This window comes from Nanorana parkeri, unplaced genomic scaffold (assembly GCF_000935625.1).
Source record: "Nanorana parkeri isolate BGI_ZX_2015 unplaced genomic scaffold, ASM93562v1 scaffold334, whole genome shotgun sequence".
Classification (NCBI taxonomy): domain Eukaryota; kingdom Metazoa; phylum Chordata; class Amphibia; order Anura; family Dicroglossidae; genus Nanorana; species Nanorana parkeri.
The window spans coordinates 441,551-453,075 of NW_017306602.1; the positions used below are offsets into that span (position 1 = coordinate 441,551).

The following is an 11,525-nucleotide window of genomic DNA, read 5'->3' on the forward strand; positions in this document are numbered from 1 at the left end:
GATTACTTGGGATGCACCGATACCGGTATTTTGGTACCGAGTCCCAATATTTTTTTTTTCGGTACTCACCAATACCAAATACTGATGCCGGAAGTCCCAATAAGGAAGCCAGGCAGCGTGTAATGACTTGCCACTTGGCTTCCTGATTAGCCGGGAAGCATGTAAAGAATCGCCACCCGGCTTCCAGATTAGCAGGGAAGCCGTCTCCATGCTTCTCGTCACTAGGTGATGAGAAAACATGGAGCCAGCTTTCTGGCCAATCAGGAGGTGACGAGGGAGCATGAAGCCGGCTTCCTGCCCAATCAGTAAGCCGGGCGCTCGTCATTACACTGCGCCCGGCTTCCTAATTGTCCAGCTTCCCAACCAATCAGGAAGTTGAGCAGCAAGTCATTACACGCTGCCCGGCAAGCCGGCTCCATGCTACCTCATCACAATGACAAGGGAGCATGGAGCCGGCTTCCTGGCCAATCAGGAAGCTGGGCAGCATGTAATGACTCACTGCCTGGCTTCTTGATACCGAAAGTATCGGGCTAGGCATCGGAGCATTTGGGTGAGTACGAGTACTCCGCCAAATACTCGGCATTGGCAACGATACCGATACTAGCATGGGTATCGGTGCATCCCTAAAGATTACATATGATTAGCACATTTAAACAGTTCAATTAATATATTCCCCAAAAATCAATTTCTTTTATATTGGGTACAAAATACCTCCGATACACCAAGCCTAGTCTGCCATAAACAAAGACAGTCTAACTGCAGTTGTTTTTAGGACTATAGTTCATAGGCAGGTGCAAAAACGTTACAAATGCGTTAACAGATTTTTCATTAATAATACATTTTTAATAAAGATATATTAGACCATAATATATTATCCTGAAAAACAGCAGATATTATTTTTCCTACAAATTACATTCATTTAGCATTTAATCATGTTTATAATTTAATCCTTGACAACGGCAAGGAAACTGTAATTGGAAGATGATTGCAATTTTGTTACCGCTCAATAATGTAGGTTAGGCAGAGTTTTTATAAGTAAGCTGGATCAAGCTAAAATTCCCTGTTTTGATGCAACCTCTTGCAGTATTGTAAGAATGACTGAAATAGGTTCGATAAACTTTCTTTTGCAGTTATTAGAACAGTTGTTCATAAAAGTAAAATGAATAAAGGAAAAATGTTCTTGGTACAAAAAGTGAGAAGTACAAACCTTGTATATACTCTTTGTTTTCTTCTTAGGATTGGCTTCAAACATGATCTATATTAAAAAAAAGTAAATAATTACATATTTATTACACATAATTAATTTGACTAGCAAAAGTGTGTCATTAAAGAACCCGTAAAGTTAGGGATATGACAATCTAAAAGCTAACTAGAGGGCATATTTATTAAGCAGTGACTGTGGCATGTACAAAACATTCACTGCAGGTGAAACCATCACACTGTAATTTTAAATGCATGTACCAGGAAGATACAGCTGAGGTGAATGTGGGTGAATGTCTTATTCACTGCATTTTAAACATATCTCAGGCTGTATAATGAAAAATATACTCATTCAGAAAAATGTATAAAAACTGGAGCAAACACATTCTGGAGCTGTTGCTTACTAGGGAGGATGCAACTGTAAGCAGTTGGTGTCCGATGGGGCAACATCTCTGCCTAAGGAATGGGAGTGGGGCAAAGCTGTTACCTTGCCTAGGCCCAGTTCTGTCTTAGTTTGTCTTTGTCACTGCTTTATGCACAGAGCACTTACAGGAAACAGGATGCAGCTTTACATGGTAGCAGAATCCTCTAGTAAGAATGAGAAGTTGTATTTGCATTTTAGTTAGTATTGCATATTTTATAGTATTAAAAATAATGTAAATGACTAGCCCTGACCAGCTAGCACATGTGAGTTTCAGTCCTTCTGGCTATGTGCTAAATAAAAAGAGATTTCAACTTCCCCTTCCATAACTGCGGGGGGATTCTGCCACCAAGACTAAATGTAGCGGGGAAAAAGAAAGCCCCACCTCTGAAATGACATCTTGTGGAGTTTTCACTGCAACTCTGACTGATCCCCAACACACACATTGTTCTCTTACCAGAGTCCTCAATAATCCATTGCAATCTGTTAGCATTACCACAGTCAAACACTTAACATCTTTTCTATAGAAAACTTGTAAACTAGGCTGCAGCTATAAAAGAGAACTGAATGATAATTAATGTGAAACAAATCTGGGATCACAAGGCAGTGAAAGCCTGGAATTCAAAAGCCTTGATCATAAAAGATGGAGTGAGAAAAAAAGCATGTGCGGTCATTCGGGTCACAAAAACGGACATGACATGGACGATGACACTGGGCCACTAGACCTGAAAATAAGACCATTGAAAATCTTTTTTTTTTTGTTCTTTAGTTTTAGAGTGAAATGTAGTTCCTTATAAGAAATAGTAACTTATCACATAGAAACATCATCAAGCAACAGTTTCTCACCTTCCCTTCTTCTCTTGGGATTATAACATTTTCGTATCGGCTGCGACACTGCTTAGAGGAGCGATAGATTCGGCTGCATGAATTCACCACATCGCTGACCAGATCCCAGTTGGGAGTGTGAGCTGGTGACAGCACAGTAAGGTTCAAAGGTAACTCCAAGAGATGTTTAACTGCCTGAATAATCAAAATGGGTAGAAAAAAGAAAAGCAGGTGTCATAAAGCTTTTCATCATGCAATTTATTTTCTAATGTATATCAAATGTAATAGCCAGCAAGCCTGCACTATACCTTTAGTTTGGTAACACTTAAAGCTGAAATCCAGTTAGATATAAAAAAGACACAAATTAATCCAGATCTGTATTTCTTAGTATATCATTACAGCTGGATTCACACCTTACTGTTGTGGTAACATGCACCTTGCCGCAACACATGATAATGCATTGATTTTACATACCACCCCAACACGCTAAAATAAACCACCTGCATTGCAGCATGATTCAATACAAAGCAGGACACATTAAAGCCCTGCCCTGCAATACAATGCCAAAAATGGGTCAGGTGCACTGGGTCTCCCCGGAAAGATTAGCCGCTGATCTCTCCTCCGATCACTGGACCCGGAAGTGATGTGTATTACATCACTTCCGGTGTCACTATTTACAGTCTCCAGCTCTTAGAGCTGGGAGAAGAAGCTGGTGAAGCAGATCTTTGCTTCTGCAGCTTCTTTGGGGTCCCTAGGTGACGTTAGGGATCTGAAAGACCCCTGGTGTCTCCATAAAGAGGACCTGTTACACCCTATCTGCTATTATATAGGGGGCTTGTTAGTCCCCTATGTGATAGCAATAAGGTTAGTGTAAAAAAAAAAAAGTGTTTAAAAATGTAAAAAATAGAAGTCACATATTAAAAAAAATTTAAAAATGCAAAAAAATGTTTTTTTAGCCCCCCACGTGCACGCACATATGTGCAAAAACGACAATTACGCTACACATGTTACATATTGCTGCAAACGTTGGCGTGAGAGCAATAATTCTATTGCTGTCAATCACTGTTAGCACTAAACTTATGAGCTGTAAAAGCGTTTAAAGTGTTCCCTATGGGAAATTTGGGGTATTAAAGTTTTTTGCAGCTTCACGGGCGAACACAATTTAAAGGCTTCACATGTTTGGTATCTTTTATATTTTACCAAAAAATTGGGTATTATATTCTGTTTCTGTGCACTAAATTTTAATTTAGTTTATTTTATCCTAAAAATACTGGTTTGATAAACATTTGCACGAAAACCGTGCAACATAAAAATTAAAAGTATGAGGCCGTACCTGCAGCAGAGCCCAGTCTTCACTGATGAGCCATTCAGGATTATCAGGGCCAGATTCACTTGCTGGTTTCACCAAGGTTGGCAGAGGCTTGGCAAACTGGGCTTGCTGTTTCAGAAGGATATTCTTTTTCTGTTCCTTGCCCTCTCTCTTCACTTTCAGCATACCTGGAGTAGCTCTGTCAAACAGCGAGCGGGGAGGCACCACTGATTCTCCATGTCTCTGTTTCTTCTTTCGGCCTGCAGCTAAATAATAATTTATACAATTCATCTGTTCCCTTAACAAACATTAGAAAGCAAAATGTGAAAGTGAACACAAGACTGAAAAAAAAAACCTATGTTAAGTTAAAGTGACACTAAACTCAGGAGTTATAAAAAGTGTATTCAAGTAGTCTAACTATTAACAATAATGTATCTTATTTGTGTATCACTCAGCTGTAGATCCTTCAAATCATCTCTGAAATTATGACTACTTTTGTTACCCATAGTTCCTGGGTGTGTTGTAAATTAGTCACCGCTCCAATCTCACTCCCCTGATGGCCTACAAACTCACACTTAGTTTACTCATTTGTATTGAGATTGTAGTCCATCACGGGAGCATGTTTGGAGCGGTGACTACTTTACAACACACACAGGGACCATGGGGAACAAAAGTAGCCACCCTCCAGAAGGAAGGACAGTGTCCGCACCAATTCAAAGATGATTTAAGGATCTACAGCCGAGTGATACACAAATAAGATACATTTTTGTTAATAGTTAAGCTACTTGAATTCATTCTTAAGATTTAACTAAGCGTTGTCACTTTAAAATAAAGACAAAATACAAAATGAATGAACATTTCAGAGGTGGTGGCACCCATACAATAAGGGCAACTTCTTCAGAGATCCTAACATTTTTTAAATAACAAGAACTACATTAGCAAAAAATCCCAATCAGCTGCCATTTCTAATGGATAATATTCCATATTATGTAGCTTTGCTGTCACTGGTACACAGCTTAACTACAGTAACGGTAGACAACTGGAGATTCCCTCCTCTGTACAAGAGGCTTTCCTAACCAACCTCTTTTCCAAACTGCTACAGTATCAATATATTGTGCGAGAACCTCTTCCCCGCCTCTTGACCAGTTATTTCTGGTCTCTATATTTATGTCGCACTTCAGTTTTTTACCACAACTTTGGACTTATTCAACAGGGCAATAGAATAAGCAATGATATGCAGACAAATGGTCTGTTAGGGATACAACCAGTGTGTGGGATTAGGTCAAGGGATACGTTAAGGTTAGGTGGTTAAAAAGAGAAATATGGGAACTGCTGTTGCTGAGGCAATAACACAGTCAGAGGTCACCTGGTGTCTGACAGTTGATGGTCTATCAACTTTCTGTCCTCACACATATTTCCCCATCATCTAAAGCAGGGCCTCACACATTCTTGGCAGAAATTGATTGAAATTTACACTGTTTTTGACACTATCCCCTTGACACAAGTCAATCATTAGGTCGACTTTTCCTAAAGGAACATGCTGCAAAACCATCAGCCGAACAGTGCTTGCAGTCCATTATCTGCAAGCACTGTTCAGGTGTCCTCACATAGACCCTTGCTGTACAATACAAAGAACACAGAGGGAGATTGGTTCATCCACACTGTTCAGCATGGAAGGAGAAATTTGTCATATTTTTTCTTTCAGTCTGCGAGGCTGAACAAAAACAATATGACCGTGTATACTCAGCTTAAGTGGGCAGTGCATGAAGCCAGGCAGTTCAAAGACATATATTTTGTCAGGTTTTCAGCACAGAGAACACTAAAGCAGAGTTTCCCTAGGCGGAAAACAAATGCAGCAGCTATTTCCTACTGAATAAGACCAATGAAGGATCAATGTAAAAAGTGCAGTGTATAGAAAGGAAATATGATCAAACTAATATGTTTTTGTTTTGTTTTTTTCTAAACTGCTTTCACACAACTTACCTGCAGGATCTGCCTTGTGTCTCTTGTGCTCCTTCCTCACATAGACAGGGGGCAGTTTAGACTCTGGAATGGGGTTGGTATCGTACATCAGACACATAACTGAGTCTATGTAAATGTCATTCTCATCCTGTGGGGGTGTTGGTGGAGTCCAGATCTAGATAACAAACAAAAAAAATTCATTTATTCAACAGGTAATGTAGTTCCTGCAATTAACACTTTGCTAGTATTTGCCTAAATTCATGCATGGGATCAGACACAAAGACTGGTACTTACCGGCATTACTTCTGTCTGCCCATCTGGACCATTATAGATAAATTCCTGTTGGAGGTATAAAAGTACATATATTCATCACATGCTAGTCAGAAAGAAGCCGTAATGTGCATTTGTTATACCGGCCACCAAAATGATTGTTTGACAATGATTACTACAATGTGTGTCTGTTAAGTAGGACTACACAAGCCCTGACAGTAATAATAACTGCAGACAGAATGTATATGATAGAACAATGTTTGGATATATGTTCTCTTACCTTATTATAAGCATCTTCTCTTGTGTAGGTAAGAAGTTCTTCCTCTGCTTCTTCCCAAGCCATTTTCCCTTCCCGCTCCTTGTTCTCCTTTAGTAGCTGAGCCTCCCACTTCTTTTTTGTAATTTTCCATTCCTGAAGATCACAAGTATAACATGTCACAGGAAAAGACAGAGGAATATTCTTTTGTATTTATTGAAATGTATTTCTAGTTAATGTGTAAGCTCCAACTACTAAAGACAGCAAAGTAATAACAATACTGAACATGTTCTTTGTAAAAATGTAGTCTTCATTAAAGACCAATTGTGACATGAGAAAAGTCTAACCTCTGTGCTTTCTGGATTCTCTGCAGATCCAGATGTGTAGAATTCCTCCAGGTAGTTCAAAGCATACTTTTCAATGGGGGTAAGCTAAAAATTAAGGGAAAACAATAGTAGTCACTGGTTTTAACATACAGAACAAATAAGGTGATAACAGTTACATATGTGTAACCGAAATATAGATGGCCAATGAAACACTAAACATCTTTAAAGAGATCCTGTGTGTACTGACATCTTTTATCTAAGTGATTTATCCACACATAAAAGTAAACACAGCTTTCCAGGGCAAAGTGCATTGCTGCTCTAGTTGTTTGTTTTATTTAAATAAATAGATGTAAACCCTAAGCTTGTCCACTTGTAGAATTCCAACCTCAAAGAATATGTAAACTGTATCACTAAAATCTCATATAATTGTTAGCAAGTTCATTTAATTTTTAAAATAATATTAACTATGCAGCTTTTAATAAAGTAACACCCGGTGATACTGCCTGAACCTCTAATTGTGTTTCTGCATTGTCACCCTGTCATCAGGGCCGGATTAACATAGGGGCGTTTGGAGCACCAGCTCCAGGCTCACCACTGAAAATAGGCTCGCCCGTTAGATTTACATATGAATAGATCGTCATATTTACTTATGAATGAATTGTGGCTCATTGATATGTAAATTACATTGTCATTTTATATGCAAATTATGATATATGTGTCCTGTGGCAGTGGGAGAAGGGGGAGATCATTCCGGTTGCCATCCAGAAGGTGAGATACACAAGAGGGACGATTGTATGCAGACACAGCAGAGGCATGATGAGGGAGAAAGTGGGAGCAGAGGGGTGATGATGGGGACAGTGGGAGCAGAGGGGTGATGAGGGGGACAGTGGGAGCAGAGGGGTGATGAGGGGGAGAGTGGGAATGTCAGGGAGAGTGGGAGCAGTTGGGATGTGGGAGTGAGTGGGAGCAGAGGGGAGATGTGGGAGTAGAGGGGATGTGGGGGAGAGTGGGACCAGAGGGGAGAGTGGGACCAGAGGGGATATGGGGCACAGTGGGAGCAGAGGGGAGATGTGGGAGCAGAGGGGATATAGGGGAGAGTGGGACCAGAGGGGAGATGTGGGAGTAAAGGGTATGTGGGGGAGAGGGGTAATGAGGGTCACAGGTAGTCTCCTTACTGGAGGATTTGGGGTAATAATAGGTGGGGATGGATTTTCTAAGGTTGCACAGATACCAAGTACAGTACTCGGTACAAGTACGAGTACATGTACCGATACTTATGAGCTCCAAGACTACACTAGAGAAAAATTCAAAAATTAGGAGGCAGCTGTCATTTGTAAGGAGCACACGGAGCTCCTGGGATTTGTACATCTCTGTTTTAATGTACGATTTTGTTTTTATAAATATAAATAAATTGATGCACAGATACCAGTTTTGCGAGTACGAGTACTGGTACTTGCCGAGTAGGTACAAGTACTAGTACCGATACATTTTTGTTTATTGTCATGTGACAGTTTTTCTAAAACAATATCGACTAATGATTTCAGGACAGTGGTGGAGTGCCAGAGCCAGGTCCCAGCTGCAACCGCTGCAACCCTGGTAGTTCTCATGAAAATGCCAAGTATCGGCACTGGTTCTCGAAAAGTATATGTGCATCCCTAGATTTAGCTAATCAAATAATGTGCTATAAACAGGCAGGTTGGGTTCAGCTGAGTGTGCGCATTTATCTGCACAGTGAGAATACCACTGTTGCATTGCTGGTCAGTGAGAATACCGTTGTTATATTGCTGGTTAGTGAAAATACCTCCGTTACATTCCTGGTCAGTTTGGTTACCTCTGTTACATTGGTGCTCAGTAAGTATACCTCCATTACATTGGTCATCAGTGTGAATATCGCTGTTACATTGCTGGTAAGTGTGAATTTTTCTGTTACATTGGTGGTCATTGTGAACACCTCTGTTACATTCAGGGTCAGTGTGAATACATCCTTTGCATTTATGGTCAGTGTGAATATCTCTGTTACATTAATGGTCAGTGTGAAGCCTCCATTACCATCCTGGTTAGTGTGAATATATCTGTTACATTGGTGGTTAGTGTTAATATGTCTGTTACATCGCTGGTCAGTGTGAATACCTCCGTTACATTGCTGGTCAGTGTGAATACCTCCGTTACATTGCTGGTCAGTGAGAATACCTCCATTACATAGCTGGTCAGTGAGAATACCTCCGTTACATTGGCGCTAAGTGTAAGTCCTCCTAACTAATTTTATTACACAGGATTTTTGCCACCTTCAACCCATCAGCAGTCACAACAGATGTCGCAGAACGTTCCGTGTCACATAATGTTTTCTATATATTATATATAAAATGGACATGCAGTGTAATTGTTTAATTCTACACTTGACGAATTTGCAGGCAAAAAAGCATGAAAAGTGAATGTGTAGTTTAATTCTAATCTACCAGTTTGCCTCGTTAAGGAAATTTGGGGTTCAACCTGTTTATTCTGTGTGTTTTAGATATCCAATGTTTTGTTAATGCACTTTAATTGTAATTAAAATGTTTTTGTTTTTTTATGTATTTCCCTAAACAGTCCAACCAAAATCCTCAGCACCAGGCCCATGATACTCTTAATTCAGTCCTGCCTGTCATATGGGCTTCCGATGGAGACTAAAAGTAGCTGTTTGAACATGCATTACGCAGGCATGGGTCACTGTTGTCACCTTCAGGAAACCTGACCAGAGAAATACCATGCAACTATTGCTGGGATGCTGGACTACATGCATATAAAGGCAGGGAATTACCACAAAGATGCTGCAGAAAATCAGCAGCATTGACATGTAACACAAGATGAAAATAGTGAAAATGATGGCAGCTGTTTATGATACATATTGCTTAATATCTATTTTAATTTGCGGTCTATTCCACCTATTGCTATTTTTGGCATTTCTATCAACTGGTATTTCACTACATTAATAATATAACACTGTATACCACTTTTATATAACTGAATAAATATGCTATATATCATTTAAGCTATTGAATTTATTACAATGTGCATTCTTCCAAGTGTGTGTTTAAAGTTCATGACATATCTACATATTACTTCAGTATTCTTTTTGCATCTTTATAAAGAACAATGTATTGAATATGACTGTAAATCAGAGACATCGCCATTCATACTTTATAAAAAGATACCTTTACCTGCTCCACTACTGCAGCCAGCTCGGTCAGCTCTGAGGTCTCCTTATTGTAACAACCATCTGATGCAGTGATTATATTATCTCCCTTTGTCTTTGATTCTGATATTTCCATGTCCACTTCCCCTCCATGTTCAATGCTCTTCAAAGCCTTTATATTTCAAAAGTGAAATAAACATTCATAAAACTGGCAACATTCACTATAAAGGACAAAAGCAGTTTTGCGGTTACACCATACCTCAATGAATGGCTTGGCAAACTTTGTAGCTATTGTCTCTGCTGGAGGTGGGTCTTGAGAAAGCATTACAAATTCTTCTGCTTTTACGCCAAATCCTGAGTCTTCCAGTGGAGAGTAAAGCTCAAACAGTTCATGAATTGTTTGCTAAACAAAAGAAAATGTGATTTGCAATCACTGGCCTATGTCGCAGTAAATAGTTAAATGTAAAATGCATTTGGACAAGAACTCCTAACGGATGGAATGCAGATGTTCTTTTTGGGGTACAAAAATACCCCCCTTTTTATGTGCATATCACAAATACAAGCATAGACATTAGACGACTGTTACCTGATCCTGCTAATTTAGATTTCGGCTGGGTGGCAGCTATGATATCAATATGCATAATCAAACCTCTGCAGACTTAAAGTGACATTAAACCCTCAGATTTTTTAACGTAAAACAATAGTGTAATGTGTGCCTTACTGTAATCCATGGTTGTTTCCCTTCTCTTTGCTGCTCTTCCTTTTAAATCTGTATCTGTTCTCATGCTGGGCAGAACTTCTGTTTTGCAGCAGACTGCCTTGTCTCAGGAATGGATACACGGTGTCTGTGTATAGGTTTGTATAGGCTTGTAACCTGAGCCAGCACTACAGGACGAGGCCCTGAGCTGAAAAGGGAAGTTCTCCCCAAGCATGAGAAGACATGAGGATTTAAAAGGAAGAGCAGCAAAGAGAAGGGAAACAAACAACCATGGATTACAGTAAGGCACACATTACAGTATTGGTTTATGTTAAAAAATCTGAGGGTTTAATGTCACTTTAAGCTGGCCATGCACTGCTAGAATTTTGTCCTGCTGACTTTGTTGAAATTTGGGCAGTGTTTGGCCCCTTCGTTATCCTTTCATTTGACCAAAGCCGATTTTTAATTATCAACTGTAGTCAAAGGAGCTGGGCCAAAACTTCTCGCTCGAACAGCTGCAGTCACTGTTCGGGTATTCTGACAGCAGCACACCCACCACTGTCAGAAAAGAATAGCAGGGGTGTGGAATTCCCATCGCCTGACGCCCGGGACATGCAGTTTTGGGTGACGAGCGGGTAGTTTCTCTTACATCTAGCCCTGCTTTGGGCAAGCAGCAGGGCTAATTGTAGAGGGGGAGCCGTTTTGTACAAGTGATCTTGGGTGGCTGTACAGCCGTTCAAGGTCACTTGTAAGCAGCCTAATTGTCACTCCCCCTCCCCGAACACCGACTCTCTCCTCGCCTGCTGCATCTCTCCCTGGCCACTGTCTCAGTCACCGCCCACCAGCTATCCCCGCCATGGTCTTTGGGGTCCCCCTCTCTTCTGGGGGACCCGGGATCACGGCAAATTAGATCAGGTTGGAGGGCGGGGAGCTGTGTGAGCACTGACACAGGAATGCTGCACTTGCAGCCTTCCTATCACAGGAGAACGAGCACAGTACTGTGCTAGTCCTCCTGTATTGGGGGTGACAGGTTCAATAAAGAGTACCTGTCACCTTCAAATGCTATCACACGGGGGCTTGTTATTTG

The 11,525-nt window shown here is 40.5% G+C and overlaps 1 protein-coding gene across 1 annotated transcript in view; it reads right to left on the reverse strand.

The window, feature by feature from the left end:
* Positions 1-11,525, reverse strand: part of LOC108788566 (E1A-binding protein p400-like) — a 103,316-nt gene that overhangs the window by 20,356 nt on the left and 71,435 nt on the right. Inside the window, exons 32-40 of the mRNA XM_018558358.1 lie at positions 10,001-10,144; positions 9,767-9,913; positions 6,591-6,674; positions 6,268-6,399; positions 6,012-6,056; positions 5,739-5,892; positions 3,780-4,021; positions 2,468-2,641; positions 1,208-1,255 (exon numbers count right to left, since the gene is read on the reverse strand). Of these exons, the coding sequence (XP_018413860.1) occupies positions 1,208-1,255; positions 2,468-2,641; positions 3,780-4,021; positions 5,739-5,892; positions 6,012-6,056; positions 6,268-6,399; positions 6,591-6,674; positions 9,767-9,913; positions 10,001-10,144 (1,170 nt within the window). The remainder of the gene's footprint in view (positions 1-1,207; positions 1,256-2,467; positions 2,642-3,779; positions 4,022-5,738; positions 5,893-6,011; positions 6,057-6,267; positions 6,400-6,590; positions 6,675-9,766; positions 9,914-10,000; positions 10,145-11,525) is intronic.